At 28.2% G+C, this 23,604-nt stretch overlaps 1 protein-coding gene across 1 annotated transcript; it reads left to right on the top strand.

Annotated features, from left to right (window-relative positions):
• Positions 1-11,678: 11,678 nt before the first annotated feature.
• Positions 11,679-17,710, top strand: LOC139425045 (uncharacterized). The gene is made up of 3 exons (XM_071178040.1): positions 11,679-11,731; positions 13,208-13,304; positions 16,769-17,710. The coding sequence occupies exons 1-3, from the start codon at positions 11,679-11,681 to the stop codon at positions 17,708-17,710; spliced, it is 1,092 nt and encodes a 363-aa protein (XP_071034141.1).
• The last annotated feature ends 5,894 nt before the right edge of the window (positions 17,711-23,604 follow it).

Below are 23,604 nucleotides of genomic sequence, written 5' to 3'. Positions count from 1 at the left end.
AGCTTCTAATAAATAAAAACAGTTGAAACTTTAGATTTTTCAATTGAAAAATATGTAGATTAATATGGTATAAAAAAATTCATACCTTATAATTCAAAAATTTTTCATCCTTAATTTAATTAAATAATAAAAAATAATTAACAATTATTAAAAATTATTTTTTTCGTGAAATTATCTTTGGGTAAATGAGTTTTATGACTGGGTGAAATTTTCTTCGAATTGCTTTATTAGTTTTTAAAATATGACTAAAAACGTAAAAAGTGAAATTAACATTAAGGGGTACGAACTTTGGATCGCTCTCCTGACCAAACTATGGGGACCATATTTCCCAGATTGCGGCTACCCCCTATATTTTGAAGGTTAAGAATCCAAATATGTAAGAAAAAATATATGTTTATTCAGAGAAAGTACGTTTTTGTGTCTGATTTCGTAACTTAATTAATAGTTAGCACTAATTAATTAGCATATTTGAGGTCACCCCCAGGAACCATTAAGATTAACACTTAGTTCGTGAAAATCCGATCATTAGAACGAAAGTTATTCAGGGTGATATCTTTTTTTTTTTTTTTGCGGACTGTACATACAATTCCATTAATATCTGAATTTGTTTGATAGATTAATGATAGGTATAGCCAAATTATTTTATTGATATGCTTTAAGCATTTTTGTAACCCGTGAAAAAATTTTCGAACATGTATTTTGTTGGCTAAACAAACAAAACATGTAAACTCTTACAAAATTTTCTATTCCTGGCTTATATAAATTTCAACAGGTAAGAAATTCAAAATAAAATTCCTTGCAATGTTTTTTTTGTAACGTTGCTTCTGTCTGGGTATTTTTCACGAAGATTTCAATCTTGGCAGGCCTATTTTTATTTAATACCTTTTTTTACACAAAATGTTCCTTTATATTATGCATATTTTTAGATAAATGCTTAAAATAAAAGGATTGTTCAATTTAAGGATATTGTACGATTTCTTCACATCATAAATTTTTAACTAAACAATCTGTAAACAGAAAAGTAAATGTCTATAAGTTTTAATAAGATTATAAATAATGCCATAAGTTTTTGTTTTATATATTTTATTTAAATTTGTAAGGAATGCAGCTTAAACTTTACTATAACTTTATTTAATCAAGGGCAATTATCATTTTGAAAACAATACTAAACAAATAGTTACAAACCTAGCCTAACCTATCATGACCTAAAATTATAGGATGATTATAATATCAAAATAACTTGAAATGACTATGATTTTGAAAAACAATTATTACTAAATTGTTACCAATTTTTTAAAAAGTTAAATTCTATTTTATAATAAAGCATTTTTCTTTAATTTTCAATGTCAACTATCAAATATGAAAGCAATAAATGAATTATATTCGAAAATATTGTAATGAAGATCAAACTTTTTAAAAACTTTTTAAAAACTTGTTAACTACAGGTTTTATCCGCTTTTAAGTTCGCAATAAATTTTGACAAAATTATTGTTATTTAAAGTTAAATACCGACAATACCATTAACTAATGAATAACTGAATCAATATTTTAGTAAAAATTATCAAATAATTTATGAACGTAATTTTGGTTGAAAAATAATAATATTTGGGAGAAAAAAAATTCTGTGATTGATTAAGTCCTATACTTGTGGAAAAAATCCTTTTGAAAAGCAACATACAAAAATATTTTGTTTACTGAAATTGCAAAAATTTTCGAAAATCACAACTTCAGTTCATTGTTTAGATTAATTGTACATTAATCATAAATGATGTGGTTGCTTTTTCTGAAGGATAATAAATTTTAAATTGAAACAAATTAAGTCAACAGAGAGGAATCTAGACGATGTATATCATATATAAAAAAAATTATGCTGTTTGCAGTAGTTTTTTTTTTCTGATTCTACTAATATGGACTATGTAAATAAATAAAACACTTTTTTTAACGAGCATATGTTTTTATTCAACCATCAACCGACTAATTTACACAAAAGAATGTCACATACATACACTAATACACAAAATCATAAATAAATAAATATCAATAATTTAAAAGAAAAACTATCATCTACAAACAATTATTTGGCTGTATCAACAGATGATTGTTTTTTGTGCTAATAATGAATATCTTGCTCTCACAGTATCTTTCAATATAAGTAATATTATAATGAGTAATCAAACTTTTATTTAATTGTGCAATGATTTATAAAAGATTTAGATTCATAACGATAATAAAAATTAAAAAAAATAATTAACACAAACTTCATCGTTCCCACGACAATAAATAATACCCTATGAGCTAGGGGGAGAAAATTGATCATAGTCCTTCATCCTTAAATAACACTTGACCTAATAATACACTTTATCCACTATCTAATGATGAAATATGCAAGGATGCTGGAAAGCTAGAGGCATACTCCTATCAAACTTCCTGACGAATGGAAATACCTCTAGTGCTCGATGTTTACCTGTTAAGATGTTGCCACTTTCTTTAGTTAAATAAGTCATTTTATCTCTGATTTTACAATTTAAAGTCACTTCCAAGATGAAAGAAACCACTATGATCACCAAGACCGCCATAACTGGATCCACCCAAACTGTGACCATGGTGACCGTGATGGTGACTGATTTCGTGATGATGACCATGATGATGTCCATGATGGTGGCCGTGATGATGTCCATGTTTATGGTGATGTCCGTGGTCATGTCCGTGCTTGTGATGGTGGCCGTGTCCATGTTTGTGGTGATGATCATGTCCGTGCTTGTGATGGTGGTCATGTCCGTGTTTATGGTGGTGATCATGTCCGTGCTTGTGGTGGTGATCATGACCATGATGGTGGCCGTGATGGTGTCCATGATGGTGGCCGTGATGATGTCCATGCTTATGATGATGATCGTGTCCATGCTTGTGATGGTGGCTATGACCATGATGGTGGTCATGTCCATGCTTGTGATGGTGATCATGTCCATGCTTGTGAAGATGATGATGACCATGTTTGTGATGATGATCATGCCCATGTTTGTGTTGATGGTCATGTCCATGCTTATGATGGTGATCGTGTCCATGCTTGTGATGGTGATCATGTCCATGTTTGTGATGGTGATCGTGTCCATGTTTGTGCAGGTGGTGATGTCCGTGTTTGTGGTCATGTCCATGCTTATGATGATGGTCATGTCCGTGGTGATGCCCATGTTCATGTTTGTGATGGTGATCGTGACCATGTTTGTGATCATGTCCATGTTCATGCTTGTGATGATGATCATGACCGTGCTTATGGTGATGATCATGCCCGTGTTTGTGATGATGATCATGCCCATGTTTGTGGAGGTGATCGTGTCCATGTTTGTGACTGTGATCATGTCCATGCTTGTGATGATGATCATGACCATGTTTGTGACCGTGCTTATGTTCATGACCGTGCTTATGGTCATGACCATGTTTATGACTATGATGGTGGTGATGGTGATGATGATGCTCAGCTTGATCTTTTATGACAATAACCTGTTTCTTTTCATCATGATGACTAAAAATAAAAATAAAAATTTTTTTTTTGTAAATAGTAGCAGCTAGGATACACAATGCGTAAAGTATGGATAACGGCGCGGATAACATTTTACCTAATAGTTAGATTTCCAAGAGCTAAGGAGCTATTTTAACGTTACGAAAACTCCAAATTTTTAAATGTTCTCTTTGCAAAACTATAAGGGAGATATTTTCTAAATTCATGTATTTAAGTTGAGTAATTTGAGTAGATCCAGAATTTTTTACTGTGTAGCATATTTAAGGTTAGCCAATCGAACTATTAAGATTGCATATTAATGCATATTATTTGAGTTGAGTAATTTGAGTACATCCGAAATTTTTTACTGTGTAGCATATTTAAGGTTAGCCAATCGAACTGTTAAGATTGCATATTAATGCGCAAAAGATCGATCAATGTCTCAACAGTTATTAAGGTATCATCATTTTTTCCGCCCAGAATTCAGATTTCATTCACATCAGAAAAAATATCGAATGTAAATCACGTATTTCCTAAGGCACGAGACACAATATGAAACATATTTTTAACCTCATATGTCATTTTTGTTAACTAAGATCTAGTAAATTGTTGTTAAATATGACCTATATTCCTTGTTAATTTGGACTCTATTCAACATATCAGTTGCGTTTTAATGACATTTAAGACAAATGATTGAAACAAAATATTATTTAGATAAATTTTAAATGCATTTAATTTTGAAGCTAAATAATAGAAATTATGTAGAAAAAATTTAGTAATATTTCTTTAACGTCTGCGTTTAAAATTAAATTGTAACTCTTACAACTATTCCCTAATTTCCTTTTTTTTTATTTTCGTTACAAAATAGACTCGTTATAACAAAACTTACTGCGGTTCTGGTTCTGGTTCTGGTATAGGATCTGCAGAAACCAGGTAAACCAACATTACTAAGAAGACCAAACTGGCCTTCATGTTGAGCACCATCTGAAAAAAAAAATAATAAAAATCTTAAGCATTGATCAAGTTTTACAGGAACATTTAGCAACTTTCTAGATAGTTGATTCGATTTATTCAGAAATGAAATATAAATATATTTTTATTTCATAATCGGTGTTGAAAGCCAACTCAATTTTGAGTTTACAATTATCAATGTTCAACACTGTAGCCTTGTAATTTTGAGCCCTATTCTGCAGACAATGGTACTTCTACAGCAAACATTTCCATAAAATATAAACATTTTAATAATTCATGGAGATTTGATTTGAAACTTCGCTGTTACGCAGCATGGAGAGGAAAACCACTAAAACCTCTTGTTGTTAACTCGACTGTAAAGGGATTTAAACCCATAATCCGTCAACCACTGATGATATTTTGTATGAGTACTGCGGTTGGTGCGAGTGAAAAGTAGAAATAGAATCGATATACTATCGTTGATATTCGAAACCTGGGGTGCCTGATTGGGAAGGGTGCTCTCTATCCACTGAGCCACCGAGTCTCGAATTTCAGAAATTAGAGATAAAAGAAACACATTAGTCATGATAATAAAATAGGAACTAAAAACTGATTTTATATTATTGACTAAAAATATAAAAAATAGTAAGTTGTATTTCCTTTAAAAGAACTAAGATGCTTTTTTTTTTTGTCTCAGAAATTTTTTTTCTTTTTTTATTTTTTCTTCCTATCACAAAAACAATTTATGAGTTTACGCAATTTTTTTTTCTAAATTTATTTATTACGGTAAAGTAACAATAGTTTTAACAGAAAATTCTTTATTTCAATTTCTTTCTTTAGAAATAATAAACAAATCGCAAAACCCTTTTATAAGTTAAAATAATATTTAAATCATCTCTAAAACGTTTCATTGGGTTATTTAAGATAAATGAAAATAGTGAATTTGATAATTGAAATTGATCTGCTACGTATAAAAATCATTTCGCTAAATAGTTATATATCTTTTGTAGGTACAGCATGATGAATACTTATTCTGTTAATTGTTGGTTTAACAGCGCCTGTCGGAAGAATTTCGAAGATTTAAAATAACTATACAAAATATGGCTATTTACTTAAACTTTACAATTACTATTATAAATCAAAAATAATATATATTATGATTATAATATTAATTTACATTTTTTGATTAGTTTATATTATATTCAAATGCAACTAAAATGAAAATTGTAGGAAATAAAAAAAGGTATGTTATTATTAACAATGCTTGTCAATTGCATACTTCTAATTTTTTTCTGCTATTATTTCTTTTTCGGGGTTTTTTCTTCTTTTTATCTTCAAAACAAGCTTTCGAGGAAAAGAAATAAGTTCTGATGAATTTCGATTTAGAATTAATTTAATATATTTTTTAATAAAAATAAAAAGGATATTAATTTAATATATTATTTTGAAAAATAAAAAGAAAGGGTATTTTTAATGATACATATTTTTTAATTAGTTTTTCAGTGGGGAAAATTCAAAATAAATGTTATTTATTTCTTTAAACTCTTAATGGAAAAAAATGTTGCTACTCTTACACAAAATTGGGTATAATAAAATACATGAATTCTTAACAAACTACGAATACAATACTGGTAATCTGAATAAAATTAAATAATAAAATCAACGTAAAATTCAGAGAAATAAAATCAAATAATTTACTATTTTTATCTCGTTGCTTGAACTATAATTTTCATAAAAATTTTTAGCATAAAGCGAAAAAAATGAAATGAAAACTTAAAAAATTGGTTGAAGAAAAAAAACAGACGTTATAAAGTAAGTACATTAAAATAATATTCTATTCATCTAATGGTATTAATTTTTTATATTCTATTCATCTAATGGTATTAATTTTTTAAAGTTTTAAAAAGCTGCTTTTACGTATTTAACTACCATGTCTAAATAAATAAGTTGATTATGTACTTTAAATATGTACATTTTATATATAACTAGTTCTGATTTTAAAAAAAATGCATCAATTAAAAAGCGTAGTACAAAATATATCAAGTATGTTAATACTAAAAACCTTAATACTATTATAATACTAATTGCATTACTATTATATTTGTACCTAAAATAGGCTAATGTAGATATTAAAGCTAAAATGAAACGATATCTGCAAAATGTTACTTATCCATTTTTGCACGTTTTATCCAAGTAAATTCACACGCAATTTATAAAACAGAACAGTAGATATACCTCTTTTTACTTCAGAGCTGGCTGTGAACTTAAAGCTTGAAAGACACTGATACGGACAAACTGACATCGGTGGGTTTATATACTGAATTAAAACTCCTCACAACAAGTTAGTCGTACTTGACTGTAGCATGTTACGGCGTCTTAAAACACTTCCTGATGAACTTCACAAGTTTATTTTTTCTGGTAATCTATTTTTCTACAAACAAATAAAATGTTGATAATCATCCATGACCTGTTTTATGAACATTATTGGCATTGCTTACAATGCATCATTGTTCCGTAGTATTCATGTAATTTTGCAAACTTTGCGAAGGAAGAAGTGAATGAAATTTGGCTAATATGAAATCTAATAGATTTTTTTCATAATTAAAAAATTTGAAAAATTATGAATGTATATTCTGATGTCTAACACTGCTGCGTATAAATATTTAAAAAATATTTCTTATACATTTCTAAGACATTCTAAAAATATTAAATCAGAAAATCACGCTTTTTTTAAAAAAATTTTAATTTTTTTCTTACATTTTTTTTATACAGTTTTATAATTATAGCTAGTTTAAGCCTTTAAGTATGTACGCTGTAAAAAATTCCAAATCAAATTACGATATACAGTAAAGGCTTTTTGGGTGCATCATCCGAAATTATATTTTACCGTTAAAAACTATAGATTAATTTTAACAGTAATATTTAATTAATTAGAATATTTCAGTCATTTTGCGGTAATTATTACTGTAAAAATTACGGTATAACAGATTTTTTTTTGTTCCTTAACATGTTCTGGTAAAAATTGATTTTAGAGTAAAGAGTGCTGACGCCCTAAAGACCAATACCTTTTACCGTAATTGTATCCGGATTTTTTAACAATGTAGTATTGTTTCTAAATTGTCTGTAAACGGAACCCCCGTTTAAACCTTATGGCATTTTAATTAACTTTTGACCATAGAAATATCTATGAAATTTTTTTGTAATTTCACAATTTATCACACTTTATATTTAGTATGTATGTTACAGGTAAAGGGCAGAAATAAGTATTTTCAAAATAAACAAATAAGCAAAATTGACTGAAAAAGACTGAACTAATTAAACATTTCCACAATCTCCAAGCACTATATACTTCTACTATATACTAACTTAAGTGTCACAGTAGGAAAGATAATATTTTTAGAACGAAAGTCTTGTTTTAAATGTCTTGTCCTAAAGGTTTGTGCTATTTTTATAACCTTAAAATACATTAACATTTTCACATTCTAACACACGTTAAAATACATTACATTCACATTAAAATACATTACATTCACATTACATTAAAAAAAATTGCATTCACATTCACATTAAAATACACTAACATTTTCACATTAAACATTTTCACATTCTCCAGGCACTATATACTCTGTTATCTAATTTAAGTGTCACAATAAGAAAGATAATTTTTTTAAACGAAAGTCCTGTTTTAAATGTCTTGTCTTAAAGGTTTGTGCTATTTCTATAACCTTAAAATGCATTAACATTTTCACATTCTAACACACGTTAAAATACATTACATTATATTAAAATGATTTCATTCACATTAAAATACATTAACATTTTCACATTAAACACTATATACTCTGCTATCTAGCTTAAGTGTCACAGTAGGAAAGAAAATTTTTTTTAAACGGAAATCCTGTTTTAAATGTGTTGTCTTAATAGTTTGTGCTATTTCTATAATCTTCACAAACACATTTTAAATGTGAAATAAAAATAGGAATGTAAGCATTTATTTGACTTTTTGAATGGTTTTTAAGTATAAAGAGCGTTCTTAAAGTTTAAAATGTAGGAATATTTTATTAATTTATCATAGAATTTCAATATATCCTAAAACCAATTGGATATACATAAATAAAAAATATCTCCAGAAAGTACAATAAAATGATTTCGTGAGCTCATTTTTTTTTAAATCGAGTATTTTTTAATTTTTTTTAAAGGAGCAATAATATAAGGAACATTTTTATACTTGATTACATAGGAGAAGTTATAATTTCTTAAGGAATTTTAAAAGTTTGTAATTTGAAAAAAGATTGAGGAGGAAACTTAATTTATTAAATTTATAAATATGTCTTTAAACAAACATACAGGAAAAAGAGAAAAAATTTTAATTCTTGAATTAAAAAACTAAAATTTCATCAGCACATTGTAAAATGTAAGATAAATATCATTGCATATTTGCTGAAAGTGATCGAATGAAAATTAAATTATGGCAAAATGAAAAATTTAAGTCATTTTTCAAAATTTTTACGTTTTACTGATTTTATCTTAATATGATTGAATTCGTTATGCCTAATAAAGTTAATAATGTGTAAAATTTATTGAGCATTGATTAATTCTTTATTAATGCAAGATTAAATGTGTTTAAATAATGAAAAAAAATATTGTTTTTAATGGAAAATAGAATTGTTTAGGAGAATTTTTTTGCTAATTGAAAAGAAAGGGAGAGAGAAAGTAAATTCGCGCGATTTTTTTTTCACACACATATGTCACAACCCGCATATAGAGCGGATTCACAGGTCTTCATTTTGACCTGAACCAGAGATGGAACAATCTCGAATTCAGTAATCCCAGAGGAATTATTCGTTACTGGAAGACTTTGTGACTCAATAGATTTAACATGCACCAATCACCATCAATTTGGTCGACGGGGATCAAATTTACGACCTCTTGAACATAGTTCCAACACCCTACCAACCATGCTATCCGGTTCGGAGAAAAACTTGTAGCTATATATAAGTCTTATTATTTAATACGAAAATTTTTAAAAAAATATAAGAGACTTAATTCACTATAGATGCCAACTGTTTCATATTTGAGCTGCTATTACCTAGTTAATGAGTGAAATTACTTATTATTTAGTTTTCTCACTGAATAACACACTCTATTTTTCAAAATTTAACATTTTTCTTGTACAATTGATTATTTTTCCCATCCAGATGGTCGTTTATTTTGTTACATTTAACATTCTAAGTGTTCTTACATAAAATTATAATAATTATGCAATTTTTGGCAAAATCTAATTCTCTTTTGCGGAAAATATTGACTTCTAAGTAAGAAACGGAAATAATTAACGAAATACTGTTATGGGGTTTGTTGAGGATGGAAAGTAGGGGGCGGAGCTTCCTATTGAAATCTATATTTTCCACCATTCTTTGTAACAAATTTTACATGTATGGTTTCTGTAAAATCAAAAAGTGAGAAATAATTCAAAAGAAACTGGTTTATTACTGCAAGACCTTCAAACCTTCAAATAACTTAGAAAATCAAAGGAAAAAAAATCCTCAGTGTTAAGTTCACAAATAAGTATAATGTCCTTTTTCTATCCAAGAAATTTCTGCTCTGTTAGATGCATTCTTCTGGGATGCAGATCATCTTGCGTCGTATATTTATTGCAAAATAAATTAATAATATTTCCCAAAATAATTATGGAATGCTAATAATTGTTTTCATCATGCTCTCTTTTCAGCATATCTTTATTTATGGCGGTTGTTTTTAAGATATTTTTATATTAAAGAATACCATTCTGAATTTTGCCGCTTAAAACTGACACTGGGTAGGCATAAAAATTAGCACAATCTGTTAAGCAATATCTACACCCTCAGCTCGCTTCACTTTTACTAATAATTTTTTGACAACAATCATATTATTGTATCATAATTAAATATTTAATTAAGAGATCCCTAATAAAGATTTAATAATAAGTAATTGATCCCAATAATAATTTATATTTTATAATTGAAATATAAAATTATTTAATTAAAAGATCCCAATTATTGAAATAGAGTTTGCTTCACAAATTTAATTTCTAACTTCTTTTGAGGTAAAATATAAATCTTATTATTTTGCTCGGTTCGTCTAAAAAATTTTAAATTCTAATTTAATTTTCAGGTTTTATAAAATGGTTTTCGCCTAGAGTGATACAGTATACTAAGATTTATTCCAATTGCAAACCTATTAATTTTTTTACAATATCTATCTAATCCTTTAATGACAATTGTTAACTGGTCACAGTTGTAGTACATAAAGTGTTTATAGATATAAATGCAACTTTCTTTTTCTTTTTAGTGCTTGAAGAATAAGTTAATAAGTTAACCCTTTGAAGCAGAATTTTCATTAAATATACTTTTCATACTTTTTTTTCGTTATTTTGTATTAATTTTGGTAAAAATAAGTAGAAAATATTATATTTAGAAATTTGATAAATTTTTGTTACGAAATACATCATCGGACACCATTAAAGCCAATTTTGCTTTAAAGGGAGGAAATTTTCAAACCATGCTTACCTCCAAACAATATTTTTTCAAATTTGCACTTATTTGTAATTATTTAGATCTAAAAGAAACAGAAATTCTTCATTGAAATTTCATTAATTTACAAAATCAATTATTGATAAATTTTTTCAATATAAATAAAAAATTAAACACTGCTTTTTTTGTATTTTACATTTTAAATAAAATATAATTCCGATAATCTGGTAACTATTAGGCTGTCAAAGAACTATTATACTGTTAATTAAAGGAAACTAAAATGAATTTTTACTTGTAATTAGACTGTCAGGAAACAATATATAAAAGTTACACCGGTGTCTTATCTCCACCAATGGGTTCCATTTTAAACGCGTTTATCGTTAAATGTTACGAATAATATCAAATTAAATAAAGTATAAACGGAAAAGAACAAATATAAGAAATAATAATAAATAATCTTTAAATGTATGTATCGTAAAAGAAGAAATATAGCTACAAGTATTAATATGTAACAAGCTGAGATAATTTCACAAACAAAAAAAATACTTTATTTGTGTATTTTATGCTGATGATAACTTAAGAAAGCCGGATTTTTTTTCTATGTTATATCAGAATTTTTTTTTGTTGACAAAACAGCACAATTGTAAGTTAAATAAATATACACGTCATCCTCATAAGCACTCTCTTCGTTTAGAAGTGATATTATTCGATCAGTGTCAAATATGTCGAAAACTGTTAATAAAATCAGTTCCGTTAATAAAGTTCTGTTAATAAAGTCAGTGTTATTCGAACAATAATTAAATATGCCGATATCTGTTAATAAAGTCAGTTCAATTAATAAAGTCAGTTTTATTCGAACAATTATTAAATATGTCGATATATGTTAATAAAGTCAGAAGAGAAAACTATCTTGATTGTTGTTGACGTATGAATGTTTAGGCAGAGCGGGTGCGATTGTTCCTGATTTCCAGTGGCGCCATCTATGGCCAAGAATTCGACTTCTGCTACACCATACGTCACACCCGTTTATAGGGCGGACCCATTCATACATCCATTCATTCATCCACAGATCGTACATTTGACCTGAATCAGAGAACGATCGATCTCCAATCCAGTACCCTCAGAGGTATTGATTTGTTATGGGAACTGGGAGGATTTTTGAGACTCGACAGATTTAACGTGCATCAGCCACTTTACTACATGGGGAGTCTTCGGCCGGCGGGGTGCGAACCCACGAACTCTCGGACAAGGGCTCAGCGCCCTACCGACCAGGCTTCACTGCCCAACTATCTTGATGCCTTAACGTATACAGTTCTTCGGGCAACAAAGCGGAATTCTAACATTGGGGTTTCTAAACTGGAGAGTGAAACCTCATCACAAAGTCTCAAGACTAAACTTTTGTCGAAAAAAATCAGTACCGATTCACAAGTATGAAAACATCAATTTTTATTGCAACGAAAACGTTATTCTCGCATTATATTTCATTATAGACTCTTTTTAGTCATGAAAAAAAAATTCGTTTAGACGGATCACATGAATATTCTTATTATTGAAGATAAATGAAAATAAATATTTCCCTTGAGAAGTCATAATGGTTTGGGGAGACTAAAGTAAACCGAGGAAACCAGTTCTTATTGCAATTAAAACATTATTTTGTGTATATAGTCCCTTATAGACTGTTTTTATTAATTCAAAAAAGGCAGATCAGATGAGTATTGCGACAAGAAATATTTTTCAACGGGAAATTTTTCGGGGAAAATCCTCATGATATTTGGAGAATTTATAGGAAACAAGGTAAACTTAACTTTGCCCTTATTTTGTAAAATGATTAGCAAGGACTATCAAATAGCACTACAAGACAAACACACAACGTTTCGGAAAAGGTATGGAAACTCTAAGCTTGTTTTTCAACAAGAAAACGCTTCCATACATTCTAGAACAAGAACTAAAAGCTGGCTCAAACAAAATAAAATTGAAGTTATGAATTTGACATCTTACTACCCTGATCTAATTCTAATAGAAAACATTTGTAAAAATTAAAAAGAAATCTTTGTTTGTGGACAGTCGTCATATAATAATAAGAATGAATTGCAACTAGCAACACAGAACGATTGGTATAAAACTGATTTTGCAACTATTTCATTCTAATAATATGCAAAAAAAATTTTTACTTTATTAATAGAAGAATTTATGCGATTATTAAATATGTTTTTGTTGAAAATTGGGAAATTAAAATTGTTTTTCATGAAAGGTATCTCGCAACAATTATTTTTTTTTATAAGTTATTCAACATGTGCCTTTTAATTGTTTTATTTTTAAATAATCTCTTTCAATATTTTTTCTTCAATGCAATTAATATATTTACTAAAGATCATATTAAAAATTTGATTTACCAGAAATTCTTAGGGTATGCATAGTTTTACGTTTCACTGTACAGTTTATGTTTGAAACGTTACATAATAAATATATATATTATGTTAAAGTTTTGAAATACCATTGTTTTCTCTCTGATAGGTTTAGGTTGCATAATTTTTTATGGATTCCTGATCAGAACATTTCAATTTTCAAACGATAATCATTGTAGTTTTTTTAATTAATGAAGGTGTGGGTAATGTAAAATATACTGCCTATAATCCCAGTTTATGTAAAATATGCAATTGGACATTTATTTTTACTCCACATTCCGGTCGGACATAGAAATATCTTATGAATTCACTCTTGATGCAGCTTTATCCGAGAGAAAATTAACAATTAAATGCTAAAAAAACTGGTTTAGAATCTTCAAACTTAGATTCATCAATTGCAATTGAACATTGCGACTGATGGATCATTAGATCATTAATTGGAACTTTTGAATTTGCCTGTGAGAGAAGATCTAGGGAGATGAATCGAATTGATATTGCTTAGCGATGCAGCTTGTTCACGTGCAGAAAAAGAAATCTGGTAGAATTACCGCCCTGTATAGTAGTGACATTTATGGTAAGAAAATTCAGCATAATTTTGGTTAATAAACTGAAATTTACGGCATTTAAACCATTCATTTGGTAATTTTTCCGTTCAAATAGTAACTGTCAACCAGGAATTCTGGCATTCAAAATTATTGTTCTTATTACCACACATTTAGTAAAAAATACAAAACTGAAAAGTAAATCTAACCAAGTAAATAATTTTATGCTCTGCATTAATGTATCATGATAAAATTTCCAAATTTTATTTCATTTACCGAAATTTATCATTTATTATAAAACCATATTTATTGTTAATCTTAGCAAAATCTTTATCAAAGCGCTTCGTTAAAAATTACTGAGTTTTTTGGTGTTTGTATAGAATTAGATACATTGCAAATTTTCCCATATTTTTGCAGTTTTGACTGGTAAATTTTTATCAGGGCAGTCAGAAAAGTAAATAATTAAATGAGAAGAAGCATTGGTGGAGTAGAACTTTACAACTTTCGCCCATTGAACCTTGAATGTTTTACTCGTGACGACGTATGCATTTGCCAATAGTGTTTAAATCGGCTGTTAATAATGCTTGTTTGCTTATAATAATGCATTGCATTTAGATTAGCTAATGCAAATTAGGTGTAAAACAAGAAATTTATATTAGCTTTTACAACTGCCGAAAATTAGTTCCTTTGATGTGTTTTCATGTAAAATAACCGATGAGCAATGCGCCATATACTACCATGGTACTCCAGCCATACTACTTATTCCTACTTAACATTTCCTTGTTAAAAAATGTTGAATAATTTTACTTATTAAAAATAAAAATGTTGATGTACATATAATTCTATTAATATCAGAGAATTTGTTAGATAGATTAATGATAGATATGGCCAAATTATTTTATTGACATGCTTTAAGCATTTTTGTAACCCGGGAAACTTTTTTCGGACATGTATTTTATTGGATTAACAAACAGGACATGCAAACTTTTACAAAATTTTCTATCCATTGCGTAGTGTAAATTTAAGCAGGTAAAAAATTCAAAATAACGAAGTAACGTTTTTTGTAACGTTGTGCTTCTGTCTGGGTATTTTTCACGAAGATTTCAATTTTGGCAAGCCTACTTTTACCTAATACCCTTATTGTACACAAAATTTTCCTTTTTAATATTCATACTTTTAGATAAATGTTAAAAATAAAAAGAGTGTTCAATTTACACATATTGTACGATTTCTTCACAACATAAATTTTAACTAAGCAATATGTAAACAGAAAAGTAAATGTCTATAGGTTTTAATCAGATTATAAATAATGCCATAATTTTTTGTTTAACCTATTTTATTTCAATTTGTAAAGAATGCAGCGTAAACTTTATTATAACTTTATCTAATCAAGGGCAAGTATCATTTTGAAAAAAAAAAATACTAACCAATTAGTTACAAACTTAGCCTAACCTATCATGTCCTAAAATTATAGGATGATTATAATAAGAAAATAACTTGAAATGACTATAATTTTAAAAAAATTCTATTTATTACAAAATTGTAAATTTTTTAAAAAGTTAAATTCTATTTTGTAATAAAGCGTTTTTTTTTTAATTTTCAATGTCAACTATCTATTATTAAAGCTTTTAATGAATTATATTCGAAAAAAATTATAACGAAGATCAAACTTTTAAAGAACTTGTTAACAACAGGTTTTATCCGCGTTTAAGTTCGCAACAAATTTTGACAAAATTATTGTTCTTTAAAGTGAAATATTGGCAATACCCTTAACTAATGAATAATTAAATTAATATTTTAGTGAAAAATATCAAATATTTTATAAACGTAATTTTTTTTGAAAAATTACACAGGACCCCTATAAACAGTGCCCCTAAAAACATATTTCCTGTTCCCAGGAAAATATCATTTAGGAGAAAAAAATTTCTGTGATTGATTAGGTCCTATACTTATGGAAAAACTTTTTGAAGAGCAACTTACAAAAATCTTTTGCTGACTAAAATCACAACTTTAGTTCATTGTTAAGATTAATTGTATTATAAATGATGTGGTTGTTCTTCTGGATAATAAATTTGATTAATAATAAATTTTAATAAATTTTGAGTTGATTAAATTTTAAATTGAAAGAAATTAAGTCAACAGAGAGGAATGTAGAAGATGTATATCACATATGAAAAACAGTTAAGCTGTTCGCAATACATATATTTTTTTCTTCTGAATATTCTACTAATATGGACTATGTAAATAAATAAAACATTTTTTTTAGCAAACCTATATTTTTATTCAACCATCAGCCGATTAATTTACACAAAAGAATGTCACATACATACACTTATACACAAAATCATAAATAAATAAATATCAATAATTTAAAAGAAAAACTATCATCTACAAACAATTATTTGGCTGTATCAACAGATGATTGTTTTTTGTGCTAATAATGAATATCTTGCTCTCACAGTATCTTTCAATATAAGTAATATTATAATGAGTAATCAAACTTTTATTTAATTGTGCAATGATTTATAAAAGATTTAGATTCATAACGATAATAAAAATTAAAAAAAATAATTAACACAAACTTCATCGTTCCCACGACAATAAATAATACCCTATGAGCTAGGGGGAGAAAATTGATCATAGTCCTTCATCCTTAAATAACACTTGACCTAATAATACACTTTATCCACTATCTAATGATGAAATATGCAAGGATGCTGGAAAGCTAGAGGCATACTCCTATCAAACTTCCTGACGAATGGAAATACCTCTAGTGCTCGATGTTTACCTGTTAAGATGTTGCCACTTTCTTTAGTTAAATAAGTCATTTTATCTCTGATTTTACAATTTAAAGTCACTTCCAAGATGAAAGAAACCACTATGATCACCAAGACCGCCATAACTGGATCCACCCAAACTGTGACCATGGTGACCGTGATGGTGACTGATTTCGTGATGATGACCATGATGATGTCCATGATGGTGGCCGTGATGATGTCCATGTTTATGGTGATGTCCGTGGTCATGTCCGTGCTTGTGATGGTGGCCGTGTCCATGTTTGTGGTGATGATCATGTCCGTGCTTGTGATGGTGGTCATGTCCGTGTTTATGGTGGTGATCATGTCCGTGCTTGTGGTGGTGATCATGACCATGATGGTGGCCGTGATGGTGTCCATGATGGTGGCCGTGATGATGTCCATGCTTATGATGATGATCGTGTCCATGCTTGTGATGGTGGCTATGACCATGATGGTGGTCATGTCCATGCTTATGATGGTGATCATGTCCATGCTTGTGAAGATGATGATGACCATGTTTGTGATGATGATCATGCCCATGTTTGTGCTGATGGTCATGTCCATGCTTATGATGGTGATCGTGTCCATGCTTGTGATGGTGATCATGTCCATGTTTGTGATGGTGATCGTGTCCATGTTTGTGCAGGTGATGATGACCGTGTTTGTGGTCATGTCCATGCTTATGATGATGGTCATGTCCGTGGTGATGATCATGGCCGTGTTTGTGGTGATGATCATGACCATGTTTATGGTGATGTCCGTGTTCATGCTTGTGATGATGATCATGGCCATGCTTATGGTGATGATCATGGCCGTGTTTGTGATGATGATCATGCCCATGTTTGTGGAGGTGATCGTGTCCATGTTTGTGACTGTGATCATGTCCATGCTTGTGATGATGGTCATGACCATGGGAGTGATCATGTTTATGGTNGCTTATGGTCATGACCATGTTTATGACTATGATGGTGGTGATGGTGATGATGATGCTCAGCTTGATCTTTTATGACAATAACCTGTTTCTTTTCATCATGATGACTAAAAATAAAAATAAAAATTTTTTTTTTGTAAATAGTAGCAGCTGGGATACACAATGCGTAAAGTATGGATAACGGCGCGGATAACATTTTACCTAATAGTTAGATTTCCAAGAGCTAAGGAGCTATTTTAATGTTACGAAAACTCCAAATTTTTAAATGTTCTCTTTGCAAAACTATAAGGGAGATATTTTCTAAATTCTTGTATTTAAGTTGAATAATTTGAGTACATCCGGAATTTTTTACTGTGTAGCATATTTAAGGTTAGCCAATCGAACTATTAAGATTGCATATTAATGCGCAAAAGATCGATCAATGACTCAACAGTTATTAAGGTATCATCACTTTTTCTGCCCATAATTTAGATTTCATTCACATAAGAAAAAATATCGAATGTAAATCACGTATTTCTTAAGGCACGAGACACAATATGAAACATATTTTTAACCTAATATGTCATTTTTGTTAACTAAGATCTAGTAAATTGTTGTTAAATATGATCTATATTCCTTGTTAATTTGAACTCTATTCAACATATCAGTTGCGTTTTAATAACATTTAAGACAAATGATTTAAGCAAAATATTATTTAGATAAATTTTAAATGCATTTAATTTTGAAGCTAAGTAATAGAAATTATGTAGAAAAAATTTAGTAATATTTCTTTAACGTGTGCTTTTAAAATTCAATTGTAACTCTTACAACTATTCCCTAATTTCCTTTTTTTTATTTTCGTAACAAAATATACTCGTTATAACAAAACTTACTGCGGTTCTGGTTCTGGTATAGGATCTGCAGAAACCAGGTAAACCAACATTACTAAGAAGACCAAACTGGCCTTCATGTTGAGCACCATCTGAAAAAAAAATAATAAAAATCTTAAGCATTGATCAAGTTTTACAGGAACGTTTAGCAACTTTCCAATTAGTTGATTCGATTTATTCAGAAATGAAATATAAATATATTTTTATTTCATAATCGGTGTTGAAAGCCAACTCAATTTTGAGTTTACAATTATCAATGTTCAACACTGTAGCCTCGTAAATTTGAACCCTATTCTGCAGACAATGGTTCTTCTACAGCGCAATCATTTGAATAAAATATAAACATTTTAATAATTTATGGAGATTTGATTTGAAACTTCGCTGTTACGCAGCATGGAGAGGAAAACGACTAAAACCTCTTGTTGTTAACCAGACGGTAAAGGGATTTAAGCCCATAATCCGTCAACCACTGATGATATTTTGTATCAGCACTGTGGTTGGTGCGAGTGAAAAGTTGAAATAGAATCGATCTACTATCGTTGATATTCGAAACCTGGGGTGCCTGATTGGGAAGGGTGCTCTCTATCCACTGAGCCACCGAGTCTCGAATTTCAGAAATTAGAGAAAAAAGAAACACATTAGTCATGATAATAAAATTGGAAGTAAAAACTGATTTTATATTATTGACTAAAAATATAAAAATTTGTAAATTATATTTCCTTTAAAAGAACTAAGATGCCTTTTTGTCTCAGAATTTTTTTTTCTCTTTTTATTCTTTCTTCCTATCACAAAAACAATTTATGAGTTTCCTCAAGTTCTTTTTTTCTAAATTTATTTATTTCAGTAAAGTAACGATAGTTTTAATAGAAAATTCTTTATGCAATTTCCTTCGTTATAAGCAAATCGCAAAACCCTTTTATAAGTTAAAATAATATTTAAATCATCTCTAAAACGTTTCATTATGTTATTTAAGATAAATGAAAATATTAATTTGATAATTGAAATTGATCTGCTACGTATAAAAATCATTTCGCTAAATAGTTATATATCCTTTGTAGGTACAGCAAAAATACTTATTCTGTTAGTTGTTGGTTTAACAGCGTATGTCGGGAGAAATTCAAAGATTTAAAATAACTATACAAAATATGGCTATTTACTTAAACTTTACAATTACTATTATAAACCAAAAATCATATATATATTATGATTATAATATTAATTTACATTTTTTGATTAGTTTACACTATATTCAATTGCAACTAAAATGAAAAGTGTTGGGAAAAAAAATTATGTTATTATTAACAATACTTGTCAGTTGCATACTTCTTATTTTTTTCTGCTATTATTTATTTTTCGGGTTTTTTTTCTTTTTAACTTCGAATCAAGCTTTCGAGGAAAAGAAATAAGTTCTGATGAACTTCGAATTAGAATTAATGTAATATATTTTTTAATAAAAATAAAAAGGATATCAATTTGATATATTATTTTAAAAAATAAAAGGAAAGGGTATTTCTAATGATACATATTTTTTAATTAGTTTTTCAGTGGGGAAAATTCAACATAAAAATTAATGTTATTTATTTCTTCAAAATCTCAATGGAAAAAAAATTTGCAACTCTTACGTAAAATTGGGTATAATAAAATACATGAATTCTTAACAAACTACGAATACAATACTGGTAATCTGAATAAAATTAAATAATAAAATCAACGTAAAATTCAGGGAAATAAAATCGAATAATTTACTATTTTTATCTCATTATTTGAACAATAATTGTCATAAAAATTGTTAGCATGAAGGGAAAAAAATGAAATGAAAATTTAAAAACTGATTGAAGTAAGAAAAGCAGATGTTATAAAGTAAGTACATTATAATAATATTCTATCCATCTAATGGTATTCTTTTTTTAAAGTTCTAAAAAGCTACTTTTGCGTATTTAACTACCATGTTTAAATAAATAAGGCGATTATGTACTTTAAATATATAAATTTTATATACAACTAGTTTTGATTGTAAAAAATGTATCAATTAAGAAGCGTAGTACAAAATATATCAAGCACGTTAATACTAAAAACTTTATTACTATTATAATACTAATTTTTTTACTATTATATTTGTACCTAAAATACTCTAATGTAGATATTAAAGCTAAAATGAAACGATAGCTGCAAAATGTTGCTTATCCATTTTTGTACGTTTTATCCAAGTAAATTCAGACACAATTTATAAAACAGAACAGTAGATATACCTCTTTTTACTTCAGAGCTGGCTGTGAACTTGAAGCTTGATAGACACTGATACGGACAAACTGACATTGGTGGGTTTATATACTGAATTAAAACTCCTCACAACAAGTTAGTCGTACTTGACTGTAGCATGTTACGGTGTCAGAACACACTTCCTGATGAACTTCACAAGTTTATTTTCTGATAATCTATTTTTTTACAAACAAATAAGATGATGATAATCATTTATGACCTGTTTTATGAACATTATTGGTATTGCTTACAATGCATCATTGTTTCATAGTATTTATATAATTTTACGAACTTTGAGAAAGAAATAGTGAAGGAAATTTGGCTTATATGAAATCGTATAGATTTTTTTCATAATTAAAAAATTTGAAAAATTGCGAATGTATATTCTAATGTCTAACTTATATTTTCACTGCTGTGTTTAAATTTGCAAAGATATTTCTTATACATTTCTAACATATTTTAAAAATACTGAATCAGAAAATCACACTTCTTTTTAAAAATGCTTTTTTTGCGCATTTTTTTAATACAGTTTTATAATTATAGATAGTTTAAGCCTTTAAGTGTATACACTGTAAAAAATTCCAAATCAAATTACGATATACAGTACCGGCTTTTTGGGTGCATCATCCGAAATTATATTTTACCGTTAAAAACTTAATTTTTACTGTAATATTTATTTAATTAGAATATTTCAGTAATTTTGCGGTAATTATTACTGTAAAAATTTCAGTATAACATATTTTTTTTTGTTCCTTAACATGTTCTGGTAAAAATTGATTTTAGAGTAAAGAGTACTGACGCCCTGAAGACCGATGCCTTTTACCGTAATTGTATCAGGATTTTTCTACAATGTAGTATTTTTTCTAAATTGTCAGTAAAAGGAACCCCCTTTTAAGGCTTACAGCATTTTAATTAACTTTTGACCATAGAAATGTCTATGAAATTTTCTTGTAATTTCACAATTTATCACATTTTATATTTCGTATGTATATTACCGGTAAAGTGCAAAAACAAGTATTTATAAAATAAACAAATAAGCAAAATTGGCTGATAAAAACTGAAATAATTGAACATTTTCTCCTTCTCCGGGCACTATATACTCTGCTATCTAACTTACGGTGGGAAGGCACCTTACGGTCACGGTAGGAAAGATAATTTTTTTAAATTTAAATGTCTTGTCTTAAAGGTTTGTTCATTCTGTTTTTAATGTCTTGTTTTAATGGTTTGTGCTATTTCTATAACCTTAAAATACATTAACATTTTCATATTCTAACACGCTTTAAAATACATTACATTCACATTACATTAAAATACATTACATTCACATTACATTAAAATACATCACATTAACATTAAAATAAACATTTTCGCATGAAACTTTTTCACATTCTTCTGGCACTATATACTCTGCTATCTAACTTAAATGTCACAGTAGGAAAGATAATTTTTAAAAACTCAAGTCGTGTTTTAAATGTCTTGTCTTATAGGTTTGTGCTATTTCTATAACCTTTACAAATGCATTTTAAATGAGAAATAAAAATAGGAATTTAGGCATTTATTTGACTTTTTGAATGGTTTTTAAGTATAAAGAGCGTTCTTACAGTTAAAAATATAGGAATATTTTATTATTTTATCATAGAATTTCAATATATCCTAAAACCAATTTGACATATATAAATAATTCGTGACATATAAATAATTCGTAACATGATATATATAAATGATTTCGTGTGTTAATTTTTTTTTTAAATCGAGTATTTTTTTTAAAGGAACAATAATATAAGGAGAATTTTTATACTTGACTACATTGGTTAAGTTATAATTTCTTAAGCAAATTTTAAAAGTTTGTAACATGAAAAAATATTGAGAAGGAAATTTAATTTATTAAATTTATAAATATGTCTTTAGACATACAGGAAAAAGAGAAAAGTTTTTAATTCTTGAATTAAAAAACTGAACTTTCAAAAGCACATTGTAAAATGTAAGATAAATATCATTGCATAGTTTCTGAAAGTGATCGAATGAAAATTAAATTATGGCAAAATGAAAAATTGAAGTCATTTTTCGAAATTTTTACGTTTTACTGATTTTATCTTAATATGATTGAATTCTTTGTGCCTAATAAAGTTAATAATATGTAAAATTTATTGAGCATGGATCAATTCTTTATTAATGCAAGATTAAATGAGTTTAAATAATAAAAAAATTATTGATTTCAATGGAAAATAGAGTTGCTTAGGATATTTTTTTTGTTCATGAAAAAGGAAGGTAGCGAGAAAGTAAATTTGTGCGATTTTTTTACACACATATGTCACAACCCGCATATAGAGTGGATCCATTCATACATCCATTCATTCACAGATATTCCTTTTGACCTGAACCAGAGAACGATCAATCTCCAATTCAGTACTCCCAGAAGAATTATTTGTTACTGGAAGACTTTGTGACTCAATAGATTTAACTTGCACCAACCACCATCAATTTGACAGACGAGGATCAAATTCACGACCTCTTGAACATGGGTCCAACGCCCTACCAACCATGCTATCCGGTCTAGAGAAAAACTTGTAGCCAGATATAAGTCTTATTATTTAATATGAAAACTTTTAAAGAAATATAAAAGGCTTAATTTACTATAGATGCAAACTGTTTCATATTTGAGCTGCTATTACGTAGTTAATGAGTGAAATTACTTCTTATTTAGTTTTCTTATTGAACAACGCACTCTGCTTTCCAAAATTTAAAATTTTTCGTTTACATTTGATTATTTTTCACGTACAGAGAGTCGTTTATTTTGTTACATTTAACATTTTAAGTGTTCTTACATAAAATTATAATAATTAT

The sequence above is a fragment of the Parasteatoda tepidariorum genome, chromosome 2 (assembly GCF_043381705.1).
Source record: "Parasteatoda tepidariorum isolate YZ-2023 chromosome 2, CAS_Ptep_4.0, whole genome shotgun sequence".
In the NCBI taxonomy this organism is placed as follows: Eukaryota; Metazoa; Arthropoda; class Arachnida; order Araneae; family Theridiidae; genus Parasteatoda; species Parasteatoda tepidariorum.
Note: the sequence above shows the minus strand (reverse complement) of the source record. Positions and strands in the feature narration are given on the sequence as shown.